The sequence below is a fragment of the Pholcus phalangioides genome, unplaced genomic scaffold (genome assembly GCF_987345545.1).
Source record: "Pholcus phalangioides strain wild (caught in Gottingen) unplaced genomic scaffold, Ppha-v1.0 ptg000003l_1, whole genome shotgun sequence".
In the NCBI taxonomy this organism is placed as follows: Eukaryota; Metazoa; Arthropoda; class Arachnida; order Araneae; family Pholcidae; genus Pholcus; species Pholcus phalangioides.
The window spans coordinates 38,767,745-38,795,195 of record NW_028301596.1 but is presented as its reverse complement, the minus strand read 5'-3'; the positions used below and the strand labels follow the sequence as shown (position 1 = coordinate 38,795,195).

At 34.5% G+C, this 27,451-nt stretch overlaps 1 protein-coding gene across 1 annotated transcript; it reads left to right on the top strand.

Annotated features, from left to right (window-relative positions):
• The first annotated feature begins 86 nt into the window (after positions 1–86).
• Positions 87–20,399, top strand: LOC149088514 (NEDD4-binding protein 2-like). The gene is made up of 10 exons (XM_089248032.1): positions 87–521; positions 5,579–8,812; positions 10,497–10,598; positions 11,707–11,879; positions 12,842–12,960; positions 13,080–13,197; positions 13,544–13,759; positions 14,334–14,401; positions 15,068–15,292; positions 20,048–20,399. The coding sequence occupies exons 1-10, from the start codon at positions 296–298 to the stop codon at positions 20,100–20,102; spliced, it is 4,536 nt and encodes a 1,511-aa protein (XP_089104158.1). The 5' UTR covers positions 87–295; the 3' UTR covers positions 20,103–20,399.
• Positions 20,400–27,451: the final 7,052 nt, after the last annotated feature.

Below are 27,451 nucleotides of genomic sequence, written 5' to 3'. Positions count from 1 at the left end.
GACATTTTTTTTTTTTTTCAAAAACAACAACGATGTCCCGTAAATTTCGAAATATATGGTCAGTTACTTTAGCAATTTAGGTCCCAGTCGTCTGATTGGATTGCGTCACTCTCCCTGGTAACGTGATCTAGTCGTGGCGATTTCTGTTTGTGAATGTTGTTGTTGATAAACATGTCTTTTCCGGAGATTTCAAATACCATCGGCATCGCCAATGTAAATATCCACTTGAATAAATGGCTGTTTGGAATGAAGGTCTGGAGAGCTTCATTATTCACATGAGCCCCGTATCGGGAACATGCCTAACAAGAAAAACAAGAGGAAGGCCAGTTGCCCTGGAGACGTCCCCTCGCAACAAAATCCGTCCCTCAGTCGATCCGGAGGTGGGGAGGTGATCAGAAATGTGTTCGCCGTCGGAGATGACGTCGACCCGCGGGAGTCCCTGCGATACATGCAAGATATGTTCAAGGGCAAGATCGATCCCGATGTCGTTGCCATGATATTTTCGGAATGTGCTTACGATGGTAAGTCATGGAAATCTTATTATTCATAATGAATTATATAATTGATAATAATTATAAAAATATATGCACTTTTTAAAACCATGGTGAAGCGTGTATTGAAAGAAAACTGGTTTCCCACGTGCATAAACACTATTCACAGGCGGAAATGGACTTTGGGGGCACGGCCATTATTGCTGGGGGGGGGGGGGGCACGATAATGATGATGTCAATCCATATATACAGATATACATTAGATCAGTCACCTCCACTTTTGACGCTGGGTATCAATGCCTCCCGTATCTCTGTTCATGCTCCTATGTAAGAGCCCATTGAAGTAAAAATTTAATTTGAGAGAGGTTGTGTGTGTGTGTGTGTGTACAGCACTAAAGCATCACCAAAAACTTGTATGTCCTTATATACAACAATAAACAACCAAGCTTCAATAAACTTCTTTCTTATTACATATTATACATTATTACATAGTATTGACGAATATAATAATTGTAATACCCTGTAATTATGTATTACTGTGTAATCATGTGAAGGTAAGCAACGAAAGGCCTAGTCTTTCTTCACCTCAGTATCTTGCTTTTTGAAGTGTTTTGTGGTAGCGATGTGTGAGAGAGAATGGGCGATTTGAGTCGTTCAGGAGCCCATTCAGAACAATTAGTATAATCCATGTTGGCTATGTGTTTGGCGAGAAAAACACCTGAAATCATGACGAGAAGTCGCCGAGAGTGAAATGGAGTCATGCTTTCAAACATCTTTCTTGCCAAAGAAACAAAGAGTAATACTGTGGCCATGGTCCCCACAAGGGGTGGGTTGGCAAGGCTCCAGCCCTGGGGCCCGGGAGGATGTCAATAATTTTTTTGTTTTTTCACGCTATAAATTCATCATAAAGGGGCCCCCGTGAAAGTCTGGTCGTGGGGGGGACCCATAAAAGATCCCAGCCTAGGGGCCCCTGCTTCAGGATGTGGGGACCATGACTGTGGCTGTTAAAACAAAAAAATGACAAAAACAATAATTAACAAAACAACGTTCTTGGACTAAATAAGAGATCATGATTAAAAATATATAACATCCTAGATATGGGATTAAAAATAATAAAAATCAAAACTTCCTTTTGGTGAAGATAAAGTTTAACTACTCTTATGGGGTACTACCCTTCCGCAAGTGCTAAGACCTGGGGCTGCAACCGTAGCACATCCTGGGGCATAACGTAGGGAAATAAAAAGCTTTTTTTTACCACTCGCCTGTTATCTTTTTTTCCTTCCTCCATGGTACTGTAATAATCCAAAATAGAAATCGGAATAATCCTTGGAGCTTACACTACACACATGTAATAATCCACTTAGTAAAGCAAAATCCACATGTGCATCAATGAAATTGAACGGACGGTACACTAGTACTACCGAATTAAAAACAAAAATTCACGATAATGCGAACTTAAAACTTACAAGAAGAGTTAATTCCGCAGGGTTTGAAATTGCTAGGCCTCATCCCAACAGAAGTAGTTAAACCCTGTCAACAATAGGGGAAAAAATTAGTGCTGAAATTTTACTGAGAGCAGAAAATGCAGCAACGCATGATGAAAGTGAAATAATCAATGTTCAACAATGCAGTTGTGTAGAGAAATTTTCATCCAATTGCTAATATAGTTGCATGTGAATATGCAAATAAGACATAAGAGAGAACATAGTAAAATTGCTACAGCTATAGCCATAGATGTGATTTTGCTTTTACTTTGTCATGACTCCTCTCCCTCCTTGGGGGGGGGGGAGTGTATGTGGGTTGCTGGTTTATTAATTTTTCATTTGCTTAGTTTGAGGGTTCAACAAGTAGAGCACTCATTAAAAACTTCTACCTTTTTGAAAAAAAATAATTTTGTACATGGTCTTGGGCAGTAACATTCATCGTCCAAAATTATGGCGCACATTTTGTGTATAGATTACACAACAGTTTGCATAACAAAGCAGTTGGGTGCATAGGCCTATTCTAGGTTTTGTGACTGTGATGATACCCAATAACATTCAATTGTCTTCTGTATTTTTAGGGCATGCAGAGGCATAAACAGTATTTACAATGCTTAGCACAGAGTTAGAAATGGAAGTGCTTGGTTTGTCAAAAGTGATTACACTGACTTTGAGCGCTAAAATTTAAACAATTCCTTTCAAGAAAGGGATGAATAATGCAATAAAACTATCTGGTCCACCTTGACTTATTTATATCGGACCTTGTAGTTTACGCATTTTGCACTGTGCTCTTAGAAGTGGTCTCTAAAGAGCATCATTCTTAAAAAAACCTGCATGTCTTCATAATTTGCTATGTGCATTGTCGAAGAAAGTTGACAGGCTGGACTGTGGAAGACTCCAAAAAAGGAATAATATATATTGTGAGGGGAGGCAGAAAAAACTATCTGTGGTTGCTAGTACCCTATTTTGGCCAAAAATTATTTTTGCAACTAACTCATTTCTGTCACTTTTGCATTGTCTCGAGTCAGTCCTACAGGATACTGAAATAGTGTGTTATGAAAAAACATATTCACATATTTTTTAAAAATGTATATTTTCTTAGGGATTTTTTTAATGCTTTGATTATGTTATCTAAAGGGTGGGAGCCCTGATAATAAAAAAATGAATAAGAAATGCTGCAGCTTACCTCAGTTTGAAATATATTGCAATATTTGTTAATCAATGAATGATAGAGCCTCGCTTTGAGAGTCGTTATTATTGTCAACTTGATGCATCTGAACCTCATTTGATTAAGTGAGAAAGAAAATGTAATTTCTTTACAATGCCTCTCCCTCTCTCTGGTATTAATATTATTTCACCAAGCAGGTTTAAAGCCCTAACAGACAAAGAAGGCAAGCACAGATAGAATAAACGTTTCCGAGGTGTCATATTTGGCGACTTTCTGAAGGGTATCTAAACTACTCGCCACCCTTTAGTTCACAAACCACTTCACATGATCACTAAAAAATATAAAGAAATATTTCTCAGGATTGTGTGTGTGTGCAATAATGGAATAGCAAGGAGGCTGACATGCTGGCTCGTCAGTCTACCAGTTGCATAAGTTTACTGATTGCAGAGGTGCAGACATGAAAGAAATAATGGGGAGGGGGCTGAAAATTCTGCCATTCGTCCCATATATATATAGGACTCAAGCCTGTATGCAGGAGGCAGAATTGGAGCATTATCAAGCTACTGTCTCGCAATTCTCTGATCCAATTAAGTGCACAGGTATAAAAAAGGAACAATCAAGACAAATTTCAAACCAAAACATTTATTTTGTAATTTAATTTGAATATGATAACAATTACAATACAATATACAATTAACACTAAACAATTAAATTAATCTCTTTCCATAGATTAAATTTACTTGAATTTCATAATTAGAGTATGTTAGAGAATAATCTTGTAAGAAGCAAGAGAGATCTCACCTAATAAGTTCAAAGGCAGTCCATGTATTTCAATATGACATCACAACATCCAAGTAGACTCCAGTGGTAATTGAATATCCAATCCCTCAAGAAAGACTAGACTTCTCGATCTCAATAGAAGATTCAATTCTGCAGCACATTAGGTGATGGAGAACACACTTCGCATCATCAGAGAAGTAAAACAGAAGGAATGACAATGTTTGATCATGTCAAATGACCTTTCATCAAGATGATCACTGAGCATATGGGGTTAGTATAGGGCATGGTTTCCCAACCTTTTTTATCCCATCGCCCCCTTCTTCACAAATTTTTTTCTCTCATCACCCCCCAACACAATCTAACCCATAGGATCCCATGTTATACCCATAGTTTCCACCGCCCCCCTGGGACATTCCTTTGCCCCCAAGTAGGCATTAACGCCCACATTGGAAATCATTTGTCTAGGGGAAGAGCCATGGTCGACCGACTTTCAGAATTTATCCGCACTATAGGAAAGTATTATATCAACTTGAGGCCCTTCAGCCTTTCACTAAGAGCCATTTTGACTGGACTAGAACACATTTACATATTAGATAAAAGGATCAATAAAACATGTTTAAAAACTAACTACCCAGACTAGCTGAAGTAGCAAGAATGAGCTTTGGCACAAAGAAAAATACTTCACATAATTAGTAGAATTAAACAACTACTAGTTGTTAGTAGACCCTAGCCGTCAACTGCTATGCACTGCAGCGAATGATTAATATGAGGATGTGAGAATGAATGCAGTCGTACACCTTTCTCGATGGCTATTTATATTTGAGAAGAATGAGCTGTATTTCAGTCCAGTCTGAGTACTGACGACCTTCGTCATATGAAGAGAAATACCATGTCATCATATCAGTTTTGCATAATGACACATAGCAATGAATATTTTCGAATATTGTCCTTTTTTTGGGTGGCAACAGTTTGAACAAAATGGAGGAAGTTGGCCAGGCCTACCCAAGATGTCAACAATGGTTAATATCAGTGAGATCAAGGAATTATATGCACCAACGGAAGTCTGTGGTTTACCATCTGCTAGTGAGACAAGGTATTTGACTTAATATAGTTACTTATTTTTATACATATTATTTCTCATCTGAAAATACACAACATAATTCAATTAATTATTATGAACACAGCAAGCACTGTAACATATTGTACAAGGGGCGATATGTTACAGAATGTTGCATTGTAATTGAATATTCATGAATTATTGTGGGGGGGGGAGGTATCGGCTCCCAGGTTCTGGTACCTATGATTCTTTCTAATTGCCATTTGAGTGGCACCCCATAGTAATACAGGTTCACCTATCATATAAGCAGATACGACTGTTCAAATGAGGGAGGTTGTATGGGGGGGGGGGGGCTCCACCCACCCGCCTATTTCAATAATACAATTTTTTAGTGAAGGGATGGGCGATGACCACCTTTGCCCTCCTCCTGTATCTGCCTATGGTCTATCATATAGACCTATTATGTTTATTTCATGAATCTTTGTGATACAACAATTTTTTTAAAATTTTCTGAAATTTCAAATGTTTATTGCATTGAAAATTCCTAATTTACTTTTGCCAGTTTCATCTTATTTTCTAATTATTATTTTCCTTCTTTCAGTGGACCAAGCTCTCGAGTCTTTAATATCTCTCACAAGCGATGATTTTTCTTCTTCTACTGTACCACAGACTGATCCCAGCGATTATACTACTACTACTCTGAAAGAAACAATTGTTCCACAAACTCAGGAATGCGAAAATTCTGAATTTTCGTACTGTGGCAGCAATCACCTGAATGAAGTTACCAAACCAATCACCGACATATGCAATCTGAAAAATTCTGAGACTGTTTCCTCATCGTCATCCACATCAGATTATCAAAATTTATTTTTGAAGTATTTGGAATCACCTGACTATAAAATATTCGAACCAACTAATTATAGAGCAGAACATGAAGAAATGAAGACTGAAATTCATAAAACTCATGTTACAGCTCACGAAAGTGAAAACCGAGGGATCCCAGAAAATAAGAATGCAGCTGAGTTGTTTTCCGAAGGTCATTTGAGTAGACCAGGATCTCATGGGTTTCGGTCTAAGCACATGAGTTCCTCTCTGCCATTTTATTCATCAGTGGTGCAGAAAAACCGTCATTCTTTCCCAAATATAAATCATAATATCACACTTCTATCTTTTGATTCACAAAAGAATTTCATCACTCCACGTGTGCCATTACAACCCAATAAAAAAGTGCCTTCTCCCTCTAAAGTTCAGCCATTTTCTGTTGGCCAAGATTACCAGGGAAGCAATGAAAATGCAAATCATCTTTTTAAGGTGAACGAGATAAAATCTGAAGTCGAAAATGGTGTGAAAGTTCTAATCATCTTAAGAGGATTACCGGGTAGTGGTAAATCTACTTTGGGTAGGGAAATTAAGAATGGTGGTGTAGTGTACAGCACTGATGATTATTTTTACAAGTCCGGAAGATACCTGATGGACTTTACGAGAATTTCACATGCTCATGAATGGAATCGGATAAGAACGCTCAAAGCTATGAGGAAAGGTTTCACTCCCATCGTGATAGACAACACAAACCTGGAATCTTGGGAAATGATTCCATATGTGGACTTGGGGTTGCAATTTTGCTATAAGATGTATCTTCTTGAGCCTAACACTCCTTGGAAGTACAAATTGAATAAATTAGCAAGAAAAAACTTGCATAATGTTTCCAAGGAAAAGATAGAAAGAATGCTGGAAAGGTTCGATCGGAATGTGTCCATAGAAGATATGATATCTCTTCTTAGGAAAAATAAACCAGCAAGTCATTTTGAAAAGAGTGATGTTCGTGTCGAAACTCATGTAAGTACACCTGATGGGATTGTCGCTAGTAATATGGCCAGTGGAATTAATACAGCAAAAATATCAAGTGATGTGAAAGATACTGTTGCTGACAGTTCTAGCTGCAGTGCGAAGTCAGACAGTGATGATTCTCTGCAATGCATATCTTCATGTAATGAAGCTCCAAAAGTCATCTCTTTAGAAGCTGTTATCCATAGAGAAGATGAGAATTTGTTGGTTTCTTCAACAAATGCTATACAAAGTGTTTCACATCAGTTAACTGTTGACAGTCCACCAGATACAAGAGACACAGCTGGTGGATTCGACACAACTGCCTGCAATGTAGAGTGTGGAAAAAACACAACCATTTCAGATAATGAACAAACAGTATGTGAAAAAATAGAGAAGATAAATGATCTGAATGAATTGAGAGATTTACTTCGAGAAACTAGTGAAGAGCCGCCCAGTCAAACAACATCCTCTACAAATTCGAGTGAAGATATAACTGGATGGGAAGCTATCACAGAACCTGATGAAGATTTCCAATGGTCCTCCACAGTCCCGTCTACTCCTTGCTCATCTTTGGGGTCTCGTGACAAGCAGTTTGAGAAATTTAATGATAAATCAAAGGACAAATCAAGTGACGATTCAATTAATCATGGTTTCATTTCTGAAAAGCTAGATGAAGAGATTTTTAATGAAATTGATGATGACAGGCATGATAAATCTTCAGCATACGCCACTGACAATCAAGAAAAATATACTTCACATGACTCAAGAGTTATCTTTAGCCGTGTAACTGGTTGCATGGGTGATAAAGATTATGTGCCGAAACCTCCAAGAAGTCGGAAAACATCTTATTCTATATTATCTGATGCCTGTGGTGATAAAAATAGCGTTAATGATATCCTGAGAAGTCAAAAACCACCATTGTCATCACCTCTTCATGCTCCAAAATCGCTTACTAATGTTGATAATGATGAGATGATTACTTGTCAAAATTCTGATTTTGATACCACCTATGATTCTAATTTTTTCAAGAAAGAAGCATCCCAGTCTAATGAGAACCTTAAAAAAAATATTTCAGTTTCCATCATGTGCTCAGAGCCAAACCCACAAAGAAAGTCATTATCAGAAGAGTCTGCGCTCAGCGAAATAGAAAATGGTGAAGATGAATCTACTGGTCAAGAAGTTAAACCCTCTAAAAAACGAGAGAAATCTAGGATTGCTGCCGATCTAGGAGAACTTACAAATCTCTTTGAGAAGTACAAAAATTGGTCTTTCCCTCCGGCAATGAAGAAAGATGAAAATCTATGTATTTTCCATGTAGAAAAAGAAGGGAAAAAATCATTTTATTCATGCTCACAAACCCAAACTGAACCCACCGATTTTGTAACGCTCTATCAAGTACAAAACAATCCCTTTTACATAGCGAGCATGAAAATATTAGTGCCACATGGTGTAGTAAGTACAACTGTCATCCCTGTTGACAGGGAGAATGTAATACCAATGTTTACTCGTCTTGATAAAGGAACTAGCACTGATGATTTGGAAACTAAAACAGAGTTATCTGATGACATCAATTTACTTAGGAAATGCTTCCCCGAAATATCTGAGGATGACTTCAAACATCTGTTGGAGATATGTCATCAGGATACCACGTGGTTGTGCAACATTCTAGTTGAGTGGGGTTATAAATATAATGTCCCGAAGCTCAAAGATGAGGGACAGTCTCCTCTGCCTGAGTCTTCAGAAGAATATAATGAGAAGATGGATGAATATAGAAATTATGAGAATTCGTTGGAAATTGCTTCCAGCGAAGCAGAAACAGGAAAGAGCATAGAAAATCAGCAAAATGACTCTGACATTGGGTCAACAGCAGATAGCAACCAGACATTTTGCTCGCAATTGCCATCATTTTTACCAAATTTTGAAAATCAGATGTTTACCTTGACTCTGGATGCAGCATTTGCATCCCAGTTGGAAGAGTTGTTTGGACCAGTTTCTGAGAATGAGGATCGTAAGTTAATCACAGTATTCAATCTTCTCAGTGAAATTCTGAGAAGATAGTTCCAGGGTCCATTGAAAGTTGACTTTCTAGATACTGTGTCTATATCTCTGGAAGAATCTTCAGTGGTGGCAAGCACAAAGTTGCTGTGATCTTCTTGACTGTCCAAAGACAATTGAAAAACAAAAACAGTCCTTTGATGATTGGTTCATTTAACTCAGTAGCGATTGGTATAATCAGTGAATAGTCTGATATCAGCCTGCTGCAAACTCAACCTTATCTTTCTTTTAATGCCTGTGCAGCTTCAACCACTGCCTCAGTTGTTTCTGGACAGCCAAGGTGATCACAATTTCACACCAACCAATGCCGAAGATTCCCCCTGCAGATGTGGACGAAACTTCTGGAAAGTCAAGGTCTAATGTACTTCCATGTCTCCCCGAAAATTAGCCCCAGCTAAAATCATCTATCTGACGCATTTAGCGTGTCGCTGCAACACATTACAGATATATTGAACTATTTAAAATAATAAGGTTTTATTCATTATTAAAAAAATACATAAGTAAATGATATCATTGAAATTTACACTTAAAATAATGTATAATATAAACAAAAATTGAATTTTCGTTAGACTTTGACTTTTATAAAAAAAACAAGAAAATTACTACTCACTGCGTTTCTGATGATAAATAGAAAAGTAGCATATGGCTGGTATTACACTATAAAAGTTTTAGAAAAGTTTTTTTATAAAACTTAAAAATCAATCAATAAGTGTATTGGTTACATTCACAGTTACATTAGCTCAAATGTAACCAATGCGCTTTTTCAAACAACCAATAAGTTTAACCTGTTTATAAAGTTTTGTAAAAGAACTTTCCTAAAACTTTTAAAGTGTAATCCCGCCCTATGACATATTCCGACTACCCAATGAATGCCGTTGTCATTCACGCATCGAATGCCAATGTGTTCGACGGAACATATCGTTTGCATTCGAGTGAATGTAACCAATAGGCTTATTGTGTGTGTGTGTCGTTGTTTTTCTAGTTTTATAAAAATCTTTTATCAGACTTTATAGTGTAATCCCAGCTATAACAACTACTATAGTTTGATGCTGGTGACCGAATGAAGTGACAAGTATTTCCGTCGGGCACAGACACATAGTAGCCCACCTCGTTTGATCCTGAAAATCTAAACTGAGCTTCATGTTTACTTTAAACCATGACACCCAAAAGAAATGTTTTATGAAGTTCAGCATTTACAACTTTTTGTCAATTTTTGTGTAACCATCATTCAAAAATGTCTTCAAAAACAGTTATTCTACCAAAAAATAAGCCTTAGAGTGGTTTTTCAGGATGCTCCTAATATAAGCCCTATCCCGAAAATAAGCCCTAGTGCATTTTTCGAAGCAGAAATTAATATAAGACCGGGTCTTATTTTCAGGGAAACACGGTACTACTCCTCAGCTAGGAACTATCGTTTCATAGTGATCCTGATCATGAAAGCCCTTATTCCTCTACCTACCATGAAAATGCATGGTGGTGAATTTTTCTGTTGCATGACCTGTAAATGCTTATTCGTATATTTAATATTCACTCTTTATATTTCTCATATGGTTAAATGAAAATTATATTTATTCATCAAAGTTTGTATATATTTTTCACTTTGTATAAATTTCTAACCACTGTCTTTCTTTTTTCAGGTTTTTTGCCAGAAAATTTGGTCCTGAACGTTGATCTGAATTTAGCAAAACATATGTACCATAGATGGCGAGCAACATTAGAGCATTCACCCGAACTTCTTGGTAAGTATTTAAGATCTTGAAGTGAGGTACAGTAGAATCTTGATTGTGTGTATGGGCTAATAATGAGGAGGAAGAACAAGAATAACTGAGAAACATGGTTAATCATTGCAGTGGAAATCCAGAGACATCTCTGGTTCTTAAATTGCTTTTATATCGGCAACCCCGAACCCAAATACCATTGTGACTTTCTCCCCAAAGTATAGTATAAATGTGTACCTCATAAATAACAGAAACAATAGTTTTTTCTCTTCCTTGTTTTATTATTATTATTATCAGTTTTGGGGAGAAAGCATTTATTGGCTCATAATCAGAAAACAAAAACTCTTCTTGAAAACAAGTGGCGGTTTCTAGAAGGTTTAGTGATTTCTACTGTGGCAGTTAAGCAGAAACTGCTTAGAGAGTTAAACCACCAGGAGTGAGAAAATAATTTAAAACAACAAAATTGTAAAGGCAAGATTTTGACAATTTGTCAGATGTGTATATTCTGGGTATGAAATATACATGAAAATTGAATTTTCAGCTCTCATGGCAAATTCATCGCTTCGGCTCATTCAATTTTTTTTCTTGATGTTCTGGCTATGGCCCGCAGGGCTTAAGTTCGGGAGCTGGGACAAATTCTTTTTTTTTTGGTTTTCTCGCTTAAAATCACACAACAGGGTCTCGTGAACAATCTGGGCTAGGGCCCTGAGGCATGCGTGAAGGATGGGAGGGTCATTGGACGCTCCTGCTCCCTTCTCGAAGCCAACCAAAAATTAGAAAAAAGGAATATTTTGATTAAGAAATTTGAAAAAACCCCCATGTTCTATTGTAACTAATTTCTGTTAATTTAAATGAATTTTGAAGAGTGATAACTCTCTCCCAAAATTTCTGGGGAAGAAAATTTTCGGATCCTTTCCCATTTTTTAAGCACATATTTGAAAATATAATTTAAATCTTGTTAGCAAATATTTTCTATACAAAACTTGCCTGATATTTTGATAAATAATTCGTGATGATCAGAGGTGGGTTTGATCATATAGTATCATATAATCAATTTTGGACACCTCCACTTAAAAAAATCAATTTGACCTTATTTTGTTTGGTTAATTTTTTTATTCCTGTATTGCAGCAAAAAAACCTTGCAACGATTCTATATCTCACTTGGAAAAGAGCATAACCCCAGCCAGCAAAAACATGAAAATCCAGCTTTTTATGGACATGATAAATAAATCCGGCGAACCTCTCCCGCTGTCTCAGATAATGGACATGGAACAAGCATTCCAGCTCCACTATGAAGAAGAGGTGTGCATTCACTAGTAACTTTCAATCACTCATGGCTTGAGGTTTTATAAATTATTATTATTGTTTTACTACTCCCTTTTTTTTTACTATTGTTAAACATTCATAAAAAGTATGAAAGAATCCTTTACCACGTTGATACTGCTATATGCAATAGAGTCATTATGGCCAGACCAACTTGTACTGAGGGCAGATTATTTTGAATTGTCACAAACAATCAATTTGAACCAAGATTTGCTATTTATACCTGGTTTCAAACAACTGTGTTACTTTTTTTAAAACTATTATCTCTCGCTAAGAGGTTGGTGTGCTAACCTATATAACCTGACCAAAGCACATGATCATGCATGTTTATTCGTACTGTTATCAATATTTTAAATCAACAGTTCTATAAGAAATATTAGTCCCATATTTTTATTATCCGTTCTGAAATCTGGCAACTCTATATTATACTGAACATAGTGTCACTAATTTGAAACGGAAAGAAAGCCTTTAGCGGGAGTATTCAATTCCACTCTGCTGAAACTGTCAAAGATATGATTAAGAATTGGTTCAAGTCCACAGTCTTTCTAAGATTAATGGTAAAATCTTCAAACATTACACTTCATTCATAGTTCGAAAAATATGTAGTAGATGGCAGCAAAAATTGGCAGATGGCAACACTATAACAAGCATTATGCAGAAACAAGCTTCCTGTTAGGTTCACAACACGGACACGTACATTCCAACATGTACCAATTTGTTCGAAGTTCCACAGAGGAATATGAACGAGGTACATGTGTGGTTTGGTAGTCTTTCTAAGATTGAAATTTGAATTTTACATTTTAAAAGTTGTACATTTGTATGAGCTGGAAAAGTTTGAAGTTCACTGTGTTCTGTAATTAGTTAACCATTCAGATTCATTCATTTAATTCGAATCAAGTTATATAGGAAAAAAAACCACATTTTCTACTTACCTATTTCAGATGAAAAAATCTGCAGTGGCAAATAATATGATGTCTTCCAAGTTGAAACGATTGGAGCTGCATAAAATGTTCCCTGGTGTTGATCCTCTGGCACTAGACAGCGTTTTTGAAGCTAATAAGTGAGACAAGTGAATTTTTTATTTTCTAAATTAATGTTTTATAAAGCCACTACTACTAAATACTTGGTTGGGTGTCAACGAATATATAAGCTGATATTCCCACTAATTTTTATCTTTAGTTATTCTCTCAAAGAAACCGTCCTTGCTCTGGAGGAAGATGTAGGAAAACCTGCAAAATTGACAGCTGAAAGTACAGGCGAAGAAGAAATAGCAGAGAATGATCCGTTCAAGGATTTTGTGAGTCTTCTGTTCTTGTTGTGTATACTTGTCATTACAAGTTGCATTGATAAAGGAAATGTTAAGAAAACAATCATGTCTTGTTTTGAATTTCATGCAACATTGAACTACAAAATTTCAAAATATTCTCAAAAGTCACAATTTTGAAATCTTGTTTTTTATGTAAAATTTGAAACCAAGCTGTGGATAAAATTTGAAAATTACTGAAAAATGTAACAAAATTTTAGTTTAAACTTGAGACCACAAATAGATTCGTTAAAGTGAATTTTCATGTGATTTTTCTTCCCTCTTATTTTTCTTAAAATTTAAGAACAAAAATAGTGTTGAAATGAAAAAAAAATTCTAGGTTACAGAAAACTGGTCTGATTGGATTCACCAAGATGGTTTTGCTGAAAATGAAGACATGGAAGAGCTTTCTGAAGAATCTATAACTTCTCCAGAAGTAGAATCGATAAGAGCTCAGGCTGCAATGCATTACCAGCTTCGGCAAGAGTGTATCAAAAAAGCTCAGTCTGCTTTCCGAAAAAGGATGGGTGATGTCGCCTCCTTTTATTCTCAAAAGGTAATTATTCTAATTATTCCTTTTTTTTTTTTTTATAAAATTTTCAAATGAGATGAAATCATCATTTAATCTTTTTCTTTTTTTCATGACAATCATTTTATTCACACAAGGTCAAATTAGACCAGTAACTACAGTTTACATCCGATTTAGAACAGCTTTTCTCTTCCTTATTTCTCACTGCAGTGTTATCCTCCATGGCAAAGATAACAGTTAATTGTTTCTTATACTGATTTTATATATAGTCTTGTCACTGAGATGTTTTTGCTAGTTGCACAAGAGTGTGGCTTTTTTTGTATGAGACATATATGGTTGTGGTGATTTTTGCGCTATCTATCTTGTGCCAGTGTAAGTGGTATCTTGGGTTAAGAAAGGTTTTGGCTCTGATGTATTAAATATTTATTTTGATCAGAACTGATTGTTTACAACATTTGCTCAAAATATTTCCTTTTACGGGAACAAGATTTTTAACTTGATGTACTTTTAAGTGGTAAGAAAAATTATAAAGTAATTTATGTTTCTGATTTATTTAGTCTTCCAATGATCATAAATTTTAAATCATTTTTTTTAACACCAGGGGGAATTCCATTTGACTAAGTTCAGAGAAGCAAATCGGAAAGCCTCTGTTTTAATACTGGAAAACAAGTAAGTGTTGTAATATGTTGTTAAGTAAAATTTAGTGAATTGGATTGACATGGTTCAATGTCATTGTTTTTGATCATTTCACACTGTACATCACCCAGGCTCTATCGATAATTGTCAATTTTAGCCATTGTCCTGGATGAAGGGGCTGGACAATGTTGGGTGCTTTACTAGGCATATATAATACATAAATATAAAAAATATTTAAAAAAAAGTTGATACAGATTTTAAAACATACAATTAAAAATTTCTATTATACAAAATTTATGTCTATGGCTTTGTAGCTCTGGTGAGTCCTTTGTTGTTTTCTGTGGCCAGGTTCCAGTTCCTGGATCACATCTTATCTTCTAGGCTTGGTGGCTCTTCGATCAATAAATCTTTCTGTGATTAATGTTTCTTTATTATAGAAATCACTTTTGTGCCATAAAGCCAGCAAAGTTACGCCAATAATGCACGGCTCATAGAATCTCCCACAGATATTCTGTCAACCCTACTATAATGAAGCCAGCTTATGACAAACATATAACTAAGAAATTTTTGGTCCCATTTCCCTAATAGAATGTTCACTCATTGGAACAAATTTTTCAGTTTATCGCTTTTATTTATTCATTTTTTCTCACTATTCCTCCTATATCTAATTACTTGATTTTCCCCCTTCAATAAATTTAGAAATAAAGGCCATGGCTCTCTAATACTTGACTTGCATGGGCTTTATGTACAAGAAGCGATAACAGCACTCACTAGGTTCCTGAATCGCAAAAAGGCAGAATTGATGAATCACAACTTGGGCGAACAGACAAGTGTCACCATAATAACTGGCCGTGGAGCTCATAGTCTTCGTGTTCCGAAATTGAGACCATCTGTAATGAGTTATTTGAATAGTAATGGATACAGGTTTGTAAAACATATGATTCACAGTTTTAACAATGTTGATATTTTTGACAATTTCAGGGATACAAGAGCTGCGCCAAACTGTGCTGAAACAGTTCTCTTGCTACATGGTGCACCAAGGTGCAGAATCCCTGCACATTTGAGCCAATTCTTGTTTGAGGTATGCTTAGGTGCTGCTGACGCACTGTAGCACTTGAAATACCCGGAATTTAGAAAAAGGAAGCATTAAAATTTTGTTCTCTGGATGCTTTCTTTCCCAGATAAAGAAAAAGGTACGGGGGGTGGACTTCCGTACAATTTTTTCCTCTTTAAATTCCCACCTTTACCATAATCGCGCTATATCGTGACCTTGGAAAGTATTTCTACTACTTTTAAGTGCAAAGTCCTTTACTGTTATTGATATAACCCGCAGACTGTCAAAGTCCCTGAATGAAGGGCTATATGCCAAATTTTCCGATGTTGGAAAGTTTTTCTCCTGCGGCTTAGTTACTGAAAGTAACGGTAAAAACAAAACTTGCATCTACCTACCTACGTTCAAAGACAGCGTAAATTCGCTTTGTTTCCCACAAGATTGCCTCTTTCAATGTAGGCCTTTGCGAAGAATCAAAAAGGGAGATTGGTTCACTCGTTTAAGTTAGCAAAATGTTTTGGAGCTCGTTAGAAAAAACGGAATCGTTAAAAAACTTCAGCTAAAATATCCAGCTTTGCCATCTAGCCACTATGCGGTCACATGGTTATCGTCGGCGGTTACCGATCGTTACAATTTCACATCGTGAAAATCTGGATTTGGAAAACAGTAACTGCTTATAAAAAAAATCTTGACCCATGCTGAACTTATTTTTGTTGCAACTGACCACGTTTTTTGGTCGAAAAAGCTTTTTTCCCGTTTCAACTCAGATTTTGCGCCCCTTCCATAGTGATGTCCAACATGGACGCGGGCCGCACCTGCATTGGTGGTGGGAGGGCATGCTACTGTCTGCTCTTAACAATAGTCAAAGGAAGAAGTTTGTACTGGGAGCATGCTCATTTTACATAACTTCTTTAAGATACCTATTAGGGGCCGTTCAAATATTACGTCATCATCGATGGGGGGGGGGGGGGTTCCAATTCGCGGACTTTTGATGACGTGGGGGGGGAGGGTTGATAATGCTTACGTCATCAACCACCCTTTATGAAAATAGGAGTTAGGATTCAGAGGGGCAGAGCTGATGACGAAATTTTGATGACAAGGTGGGGGAGGGTCAGCGTTTTGCTGACAGGGGGGGGGGTCAAAAATGGCTAAAAATTTACTTACGTAATACTTGAATGGCCCCTTATATATAAATGTCTTACCTTTCCAAAACATGTTGGAGAGAATGAAATGTTCGCACCTTTTTTTCTCGTTACTCTCACTCCCTCTCGTACAGAGAGTTGTTCCCTGTCTGCAATTAAAATTATTGCTGAGATCATGGCCCCCACAAGGGGTGGGGCTGACAAGGCTCCAACCCTGGGACGGTTTTCACCATATTTTTGCTTTTCACGCTGCAAATTCATCATAAAAGGGCCTGTGAAAGTGTGGTTGGGGGGGGGGCGCAAAAGATTCCAGCCTAGGGGCCCTGCTCTAGGATGTGGGGGCCATGGCTGAGATGTTGCTTAACATTGTATCACCAACAGAACTATTAACTCTGTGCGCTTAATGGATTGCACTACAATGGAAAAACTTGTAAGTAGTGACATCAGTTCAGAAAATAGATGGATAGTTATTGAGCAAACATATTGGAACTTTGTAACCTTGAAAGCAGCCCATAGTTCAAAATTTTGCCAGTTTTGGTGAAGGCTCTTTCATTTTTAGCACATGATAACAAAGAGAATGAAAGAGAGTTCAGTGTTAACAAAAGTCTGCTTGAACAGTGAAAAATATGTTCATACAATGGATTTATGGAATAAGACACGCAAAATCTTATGTTCAAGGGTATGAAAAATTTGAAAAAAGTTGTCATTGAGATGCTGAACTTCTGAAAGTGACTTGTGATTCGTATAGAAAGTATTGTAACAGGCTTCAGGTTGAGAAAACAGCAGAAAAAAACTTTTAATCTATTAACATGCTATTATGTTGAAAAATTGTTTAAGTAAATAAAGTATTTAAATTTTCTCTTCTTTTTTGCATTTCGTTTTTAAATTTCATCATTTCTTCAAATTCTGTGAGAAACTAACTTTTTTTCACAGAAACTCATATTTCTGCACTTTTTCGCTATAGGAGGATGAGTAAGATTTTGTTGTTCAAGCAGCAGAAATTCTTGCTGCCTAGGCTTTCAGTATGCATGGTGTATAATTTGAAAAAAGTCTAATAATTTTTATTTGTCATTTCATTAATGCATGTTTTAGCAGTGACAGATAAGACACTTCAGAAAAAAATTTTCATCTTCAATACGTGAAGGAAATCTATTTAGAATCATCCGTTCTAACCATTTTTGGCAAAACTTTTAGCATTTTAGAGAAGAATTACTCCCTAGATTACAGATGTAGTTCGTTTTTGATCCTGCTCAATTTTCAAAATTTCTGTTCCAAAAATGAAAGTTTGCTGCTTCAAAATGGATGAAGGGAACTTGCATCCCTGCAATTTATATCTAATTATCTGTAAATTAATTTAATCTTAATTATCCTGTAATGTTTAGTTGAAAATGGTGGTTTTTTTTTTTTTCAAACTGCCATCTTTGTAACCCTTTGTATGCTGCAGAAATCACTGAAATCCCTTTAAATGTAATATCTTTGGTTGATGAAACAGGCTTTCTGCTGGTTTTCAACAGGTGTAAACTAAGATATGGGGAAAAGTGTCCATCGAGAAAATATCTTTACAAAATATCTGGACTTGTCAATGTTAAAATAAGAGGCTTTTAAAAAAAGAAACAAAATATCTTTTGTGTGCATGCGTATGCGGGTGTGCCACTTAAAGGGTTAATTAATGAAAAATAAATAGGGATAACCAGGGCTAGTTAGTATAGTTTTACTTTTTGATTTTTCTATTTTTTCCTGTTATACAGCAGATGTGGCCAATACTACCGGTAGTGGTACTCATTGGCTATAAATTAATGATGAAAATATCGTTTAAAATTGTATGCTCATTTTGTCAAATCTGTTTAAAAAATTGTTAAAAACTATGTCAACTTGCTCCAGATGTTGGGCAAGTTGGCATAGCCTGATAGTTAATAGGATCTGAGGAATAAATGTAAGTTAGTAACTACACAACTTTTATTTCAATACAAAAATTCAGAAAAAAATTATGTGCATATTAAGCACTCAATATTTTGAAGAAAATGAATATATAAAGAAAAAAGTTACAAAAAACCAAAAAATAACAAAAATGTCATCATTCACAGCTTCATGTCCACCAAGAAAGTAGGTAGATTGCTCACTTCAACTGGTGGTTCTAATACAGTCGCACAATCTTGGAGTGGTTATACCAAATCGGATGAGGTAGTATATGAAACGTGTTCTATGCCAACATGCCCTTCGGCTGGGATGCCTACATAATTCTTTGCACAAAAGGGCTGCCTCACTGTTCCACAAAAGTTGCATGAAGCATTTCTCAGCACTTGAATACAAAATTTTATTGACCACTCTACCCATTACAACTGTTGAAAATGTCTCAACATATTCATGTGCTTCACAAAATAAAAAAAAGTTTGAGTAAAAACAAAAAACTTTCCTGGCAGAAAACACCAGGTGGCAATACTAGCATTCTCTGCTCAGTATGGTAGAGAATACAAGCTGTGTATGTCGCCTTACCCCTTATGCCAACTAGCCCAGTCTTCTCTACAGTGAGATACCAAATTGCTGAATGCTTCAAAATGATTATAGTTTTGTCTCCATGTATCAAAGTAGATTTATTCCAATGAAACATTATTTATATAGAAAATTTTTCAACAAGATATAATTTTCAAGGTAGAGTAAATTAACAAAAATGTGATTGTTATGGTAAAAAAAAATCAAGAGAATGGAATAATTTGTTTTGTAGAAGTTCATCGTATATTGTACCATGTTTTCTTTTGATTAACTTCTCATGGTTTCAAAAGTAAATTTGAGAAATCATTTTATATTCATAAGCTGAGTATATTTTATTATGAAGGTGCTGCTGGAGAATGGTAGAATTTTTTTAATGTCAGACAAATGGGCTAGTTTTTAGTTTTTCTAAATTGTTCATTATCTGCTGTATTTTTAATTCAGAATTTACACCTGAAGACAAAATGTATGGTTGCCTAGATTCTTACTCTTCAAAATAGATGGGTTGGTGTGTGATTCCCCCCTCCCCCATTATTTGACTAAATATGTGTTGTTTTTTATCTGTTTTTTTTATTGCCTTGATTAGCAGCTCGTAACAATTTACTGGTAAGAAGCAAACATTAGTTTTTACGAGACCACAAACAAAACATGAGATCCAAGCCCCTGATCATAAATGCCTTATTGAGATGAGCATATTTTGCTTTGTCTTTTTTTATACTGTATGGTCGATTGTTTTTTTCTCAAACTGAAATTTAGAAAAAAAGTATTTCATCTATTTAATCTATGTAGATAGATTAAATATAACAACTCACTTTTACTAGTAAAATGAGTTATGTTTTAATTTCTGTTTCCATTTGTTTATGTTCTATGTTTTGTTTCTATAAGCTTATCTTTTATTACACAGTTTACAAAAAAAAAAGGTTGTCTAGCATTAAATTTTGTTTTGTTTTTTCCATTGATTAACATTTTAATCTGATTTGATTTTTTTCCCTAAATTAGGTTTGATGAAATAAACTTGGGTGTTTTCAATGTCCATCTGTCTGTTCATGGATGAAAATATGAATGGAAACTTTTATTAGGCAAAAGAAAGCCAGATGTATACAGGTTATCAGAATTTATATTGGTGTGTGAATATGAGCTGTACTAATTAAAAGGAAGCACTTAACAGGCCAGCGTAAGGGATAAAAGAGAGGAGAAAGGCTTTTTTTCATAGTTAATACTGTCCAACAATTTTCTAAAGTTTTTGTGTGAGATGTCATATTTAAATTACATTTTGTTTTTGAATTTCAAAACTTTATTTAAATTTTTTATGTATTGAGTTGAATTTATTACTAAAAATGAATATTTTATCAAACAAAAATAAAAATTTAATAAGTAAGTACCCTGCAAAGATTCATAGCCAAAGTTTTCTTTCTCCTTGCTGACTATTATTAAGTGTTCATGCAATGTTTTGCTTGAATTTCATAATTCTACCTGTCTACCTTGCTTGGCTCTTTTAATAAACTTTAGCTATGATGAATTTGTTGAAATCTATAATAAACTGCTTTTCTTTTCTTATATTACATCTTGTAAATAGCGTAATGAACTTTGAAAATGTATAATATGGTTTGATTTTTGTATGAAGTAATATTTCAGAATGATGTTAAACATTAATGTATGATAGTTATACATTCTCAGGAGACATGGCTTAAATGAAATGTATTATTTTAATTCTGTCCACTGGATATAGGCTATATTTCATCATGTTATCAGAAATTTGTTGGCTGTAGGGTGATCGAGTAAGAATAAATATGCAAAGGGTACTTTTTTTTGCATTAAAATATCATTATGCGGAGGTAAAACATTTCAGATCACTCTTTTGGCACTTCAATTTGAGTAACAAGGTTATAAACACGCATATTCATGATTGTAGAGAATTTGGAGCATGTTCTTGAAATATGGTATAAAAAATTTTCCTGTGGCAAAAATATATGAAATGTGAAATGTCATTCAAGATATGCTACCATCACTTTCATTATGATTCTATTTTAGAAACATGCAGCGAACATGCTATAAAGTGTGATATATCATGAACAATAAATAGAAATAGGCAAAAAACATGGCCAACTGATGCCAGATCCTTTTGAATAAAAATATGATAATCTTCACACATACCCTAATGAATGAGACTTGTCTATAAGTAGAACATTCTGTCTTAACAGTTTTCTGCATAACAATTCAGTTGGTAACTGCCAACCAAAACAAATCCTTTCATCTCCAATGGGGGGGGGGGGGGAGACACTTTACAAAGTATTGAATTTTCATAAAAATGGTGGTTTACTATTGTAAGGGAAATCGAATAAAAAGTTGATTACATAAAGTTGAAACACATTGTGCCTTAGTAGTGTACATAAATGTTATGTAACAAATATATTCTCATAACTTAATGAGATGAGAATTGCTAATGCAATCTTCAGTATATTGTTTCTGTAAACAATAGAGTAATATTAAAGGTGTTATTTTCCATGTTTTGACGTGTTAGCTATTTTTACTAACTTTTCTCTGCTATGGTTGAAGTATTGCATTTGATCTTTACTTAGGGACAGTTTTCTAGTTCATCTTAAATTTGTTTCTTCTATATGGGATAATTATGCAAAGAAACTGTTTAGTAATCTTTAATTTTTATTGCCCTGTGCATGTGATTTTTATTATCAAGGTATCACCTTGATGTTTATTGATAAAATAAGAGATGGGACGAATATTTTATTGCTGTTCTTTATTTGGCCCAGCTGAATATCTGTGTAAATCAGAAGTATTCCACCTTTTTCCAGTCGCAAGCACTGCCTGTACCCACCATCAAAAGAAGAGCACCATTAGGGCGTTTTACATACGAATGAATGAAATGACGATGGTTTCAATCCTTAAATGCAATTCCCGCAAGATGCTTAATGTTTAATTGGAATGTTGATCAAGTGCTTGTGAGCACAAAATCTGACATGACCACTGACCACTCTGGGTACTTCAAGGACCACGGTAGTGCTCGCGAACAGCAGGTTGGAGACGCCTCGTGTAAATACAAGCACAACAAACTGATTTTAAAAAATTATATTACAATAGAATCTCGATATTCTGAGGGGGATGAGACCGAGGCCACCTTGGATTATCAAAGAACTTGACTTATCCGAAAAACAATAAAATATGATTTAAATTGTTGTTTTTACATTTAAAAAAAGACAAGCAAAAAAGCGGTACTAGCATACTTACTGTATATTTATAATAGCAATTTTAGTGGGTTTTTTTTTTTTTTCAAAACAGTGCTTTTGTTAGTAGCAACATCTAACCATCGCGTTCAAACATAGCATAGAAACACTTTCTTTTGCTGGTGTTTTTTGAAGTAAATCTGCATCATCTCACAGAGATTACAAACAGCACAGAGTAGAAATCTTACACTGCCATAGGATAAGTTAAAAAAAAAACAAGAATGTGAAAAAGGCACAACGAAGATAAGGGACTGGTTGAGAAGAGTTAAAGGGGGCGGGATCGATGATGAATAATGTTGAGCTATTGATAGCTTTCAACTTTATTTCCAATGATTTTATGTAATCAATTAGGGGACAACGCCATGTTCACCATTAGGAAGAAAATGGTCAAACTTGCTCCTTTTTCCCAATGACCCCCTGAAAGTAAAAATGCTCTACATCCATTCAAGGGAGTCTAATATTTTATTACATCATTGCCCACATTATAGGGGTGCCTAGTCCCTTTCAGACTGAAGTTATTGTATAATATGTACACAATACATAGAGTAATCCTCAGGAAAACAAGGAGGGGAATTCAGAACTTTTCAGGGCTCTGATTTTTGACACTGCTGTAACTGGAGTTTTCCCCATAAATTGAAAATTTACTGATTGTACCTTATTATATGATGTATCCCCTTTTTGGGTGAATTTTTAGGAAGAAGACATGAAACTGAACATTAAATCCTACTGCACTAAGGTGATAGTGAGCATGAATACTACACATGTTCACTAACTGAAAGATGTACCTAGATGAGATACGTTTTTAGCTATTGAGAGAGGCAAAAGAGGCAAAGAACATCTAAAGAGGAAAAATAAGAATATAAGTTGTAAATTTGATGATGCATTACTAGTTGAGAGTAAATAATGGTTGAAATTTTCTTAATTAGATGTTGAATTGTAACAAGTGTTGAAAAAAATAGATTCTGTAAGCAATATTAAAATACAATATATTATTGTTAAATTTGATTGTGCCAGTATCATCAATAAAAATATTTCAATTACTTGTTTTTAATATTTATTTAAATACTAAACTGTATAATTAAAATTCAATATCAATCATTTGAAATTACCAATAATTTTATTTTCAATTAAAAACAATTTTATTTATAATTATGATAAATTTTAAGAAAATTGATATTCAGCCAAAACAGCCAAACATTCGTATTCAGCCAAAACAGCCAAACATTCGTATTCAGCCAAATAACCATTCGTCCCATCCCTAGTTAAAATATTTATCTATGAGTATTCAATTTTTCATAACTATAACAGGCTTTTTGTGTCTGTCTGTTTTTAAGATTTCATTGTAATGTGTTCACCAAAGTTATCATTAACTCATTGAATGTATTTTCAATTTCCGGAAACAGGAATTGAAATCAAAATCTGTCATCTCAGTAATTATATATGATGTGATTTTACTTCGTTCACATCACTTGATTTATTAAGTTTCAATGTAGATTTTTTCATAACACTTATTACATATTTTTCATGAGAATTTTGAATTCTATTATATTGACACAAGATTTATATAAGGTTATGTTGTGCCAAACATATATATATATAGTTCACATCTGCTAAAAAAATCTTTTTAAAATGGTTTTTTTATGTAGGCCTTGCTGGCTCAGTCTGTAGGCAGAGCATGAGACTCTTAATCTTGAAATCATTGGCAAAGCTTGTTCTTCTACCCGAAGGACATGTATTGCTATAGCCCAATGATAAAATTTAAATATTATAATGTAATCCCCCTTTCACCTATAGCGAGTGTTCTCACAGTGATTTAATTTCCACTTTTTTTTTCAGCTCTGTTTTGTAGATGAGGTTAAAAATGTATTTAGAGTAATTTTCATTTATTTTTTGATTGTGTTTTGTTGCTTTGCTTTTCTAAAAAAATTGAATTTAAGTAATCAGGTACATGCGATTCATTCTCATGATTTCGCCTCATTTCAACTTGCCGCCACTAATTTTACTTTTCAATCACCTGAAATTAAATTTTAAAAAAATCTTTTGTTCTTTTTTTACATTTCTTATTTAGAAATAATAAAGTAGTAAAAATTTAAATAGTTTAATGTTAACATATGTGCGCACGGTAACACACAATTTAAACAGCTTCAAGTTCATTCTTGACTATTGTTTATGCCACTAGAATGATAATTCATCGATGGTCCTATTTTACACAATAGCATAGATAAAAAATTCTGATCATTTAGTATCAGAGTTTACTCAGTGCACTGATATTTTTATGTATGTTCCTAAATATATGATGGGTTTCCTGAATTTTTAATGGGTGAATACAATTCACAAAATCATTTGATGGGTTGAATTCATCTAAATTACTCATATAATTGGCAGATTTTTTTTCCCATCATTGCATGCCCTCTTGTTTGATATATTTCACAGCCATTTGTTTCATTAATTTTAAGCATTATTACTATTCAATGCACAAGTATTTAGTCTAAATGTATGTGCTCAACATTTGTGTAATGTATTACAGTGAAACCCCTCTTAACAGTCACCCTGCCCCCCCCCCCTCTTTTATAACCAAATGATTTATTTTAAATGCTATAAAAATTCTTTTTCTTTTACAATTACTCCACTTTCACAGACTTTTTTTTTCTTCTTTACCCATCGGTGTCTGCAATAGAGGGGTCACATTGTAGTATTTGGTTTTGTATATGGAATTGTATAAATGTAAATACAAATTATTTTTGAATGTTGTTCAATATTTTATATTGACATGAATTCTTTTATTCATTTTTTGATTATGATTTTTTTATTACTAGATATTATTTTGAATTAGGGAATAATATAACTGTGGTGAATAACATAAATTATCAAACAATTGGTTGATCGATTATTGTGTATTTTAGTGGCAATATTTACTGACATGGTTTAAACTATAGTCACAATTTTTGGATAGGAAATCAACATGGATTGGTTAAAAACCTGAATTTAGCCCATCCATATTGATCTATCCAAAAATTTTTACTATAGTTTAAATCCTGTTGGTGAATACCACCTTTAGAATTGTGAAGTGTATGAAATTTATAGTCTACACATGATTAGACTTAACTACATCATTTCATGCCTTGTTGGACGATTATATTTTCTCGCAAGTAAAATGATTGCACATCAAGAATCACTCATCAGTGACACAGTTTTCACGTTTGCTTTTCCTTCCAGGAAAGACTAGAATAATTCGACGTGACATGATGTGACGCAGTTAAGTCTCATCTCATGCTTCAAGGACCGTATATCCCTAGGCAATAGAACCTGTTCAAATACAATTTTTAAAAAACACAAAGTACATAGGGTGTCAGAAGTAATGGAAGATTTTGGTGGTGTGCCATTTATCTTTAAAAAGATGAGCAGCATTATAGTAAATGACAACGCACAATAATTCAGATAATGGGGATGCAGCACGTGACATATGAGACTGACGGTTTTCCGTCAGAATAGTGGAAATATAGTCAAATCTTGATAAGTCGAATGTGCAGCAGTCGACAAAAACTTCAAGTCATCATTAGTTTGACTTATCAGGAATTTTGGTTTCGGGGGGGGGGGGGAAAGATTTATTAATTAAAATAACAATGCTATATATTTAGGAATATTGTATTAGTAAACTATGTCAAACTAGAGATGAAGTTTGAAAAATTAAATTATCCTAACTTGACCATATTTAATTGATTGAATGAGAAATATTTAGAAATAAAATAGATGTATGTATAGCTATACTGTAATATGGAAATCGCATACTCATTATTTTTTTAAATGCAGTGATTTTTGACTGTCTCCCTTTTTTGTCCTTGTTTCGTGAGAAAGTCATTCCATTTTCTGCAAGCAGGCAAATGAATCTGCTAAATCCAATTGCTGAATGCTAAATTCTGTTGCTAAATGCTGTTTTTAAATGTTAAACTCTATTGCTATTTTCAAAAAATGTTCTCATTCCTAAAAACTTTGACTTGAAGAAAGAAAATTTCAACACTAAAATGTGGAAAAAATTCTGGGGCCGAGTGAAAACTTTGACTCAAAAAAATATTCGAGTTACTGGCGTTCGACTTATCATGAATTGAAAATACATAGAAGGTTTCACTGAGCTTGTGTGCAAACTAATCATGTATTTAGTCAAGGCATCGTTTAGAACTCGCACAACATGCAACTCACTCAAGAACTAAAGCTAATTTATCATAATATAAGATTATATATTTTTCAAGCAACATGCCATATAATTAACATGCAGTTTCAGCAAACATTCACACTACTTATATGTTTTAGATTTTTTTTCAAGGTTCTCTTGTCTTGCTGCATCTTGACTAAACTCTGTGACGTCACTTACTGTAGCTCTACTGCTAATCCATCAAGGCAAAAAATAATGAGCAATTTATTCTTAGTGTACTTCTGCTTCACCTTACATATTGCTGAGCAAATATGTATATATCATCTCAGATATTGAGTGCATTAGTCTCTAATTTTTGTATGATTCGTGAATATAACTGATCAAAAATATAAGCTTGTTTAAAATTTAATAAAAATTAATATTAAAGCATGGCATCAGTAATAACTAAGCGAGTTTTAAGATACTCTACATTACAACCAAGAATGTAAATGATTACTGATATAATTATCTTTGGCATTGTATCTAAATATTTGTCGTCTCTGTAATTTTACCGTACTCTGTTGATTTTGAAATGTCTATGTATCATTGAAGTGTGGATGAATCTACAGTATTAGTTACGGGTGTTTATTTCATTGTAGTGTGTGTACGTATATTGTCCATATTGATCTAATTTTTTCTGTAATTTTTTTTAAAGTTTCCTAAGCCATTTCATTCTCATTACTAATGTTGGTCAAGTGTATTTGTGGATATTATCTGAAAGATTTTTTTTTTCTTGTTTGCATAATGATGGCCTAGTGCAGTGGTTCTCAACCGGTGGGACTCTGCAGCTGCTCAAGAAAAATTAAAAAAGCCGCAAATTTGAAAAAAAAATTATAAATATTTTTAAATACGTAAAATATGCCTATGGGGTTCCGCCATAGAAATTATATACAAAAAAGGTTGAGAACTGCTGGCCTAGTGTGAAAACCTCTTAATTTTTTCTGAAAATGGGATTTTTGTGTCTATGGAAAGTAG

What these genes read in the sequence shown, in the direction of transcription:
- LOC149088514 (XM_089248032.1), top strand. Translation starts at nt 296, where the DNA reads ATGCCTAACAAGAAAAACAAGAGGAAGGCCAGTTGCCCTGGAGACGTC. An exon ending in GCATTCACCCGAACTTCTTG is followed by an intron (nt 10,599 to 11,706) that starts GTAAGTATTTAA and finishes CCTGTATTGCAG; the next exon opens with CAAAAAAACCTTGCAACGAT. An exon ending in AGCGTTTTTGAAGCTAATAA is followed by an intron (nt 12,961 to 13,079) that starts GTGAGACAAGTG and finishes TTTTATCTTTAG; the next exon opens with TTATTCTCTCAAAGAAACCG.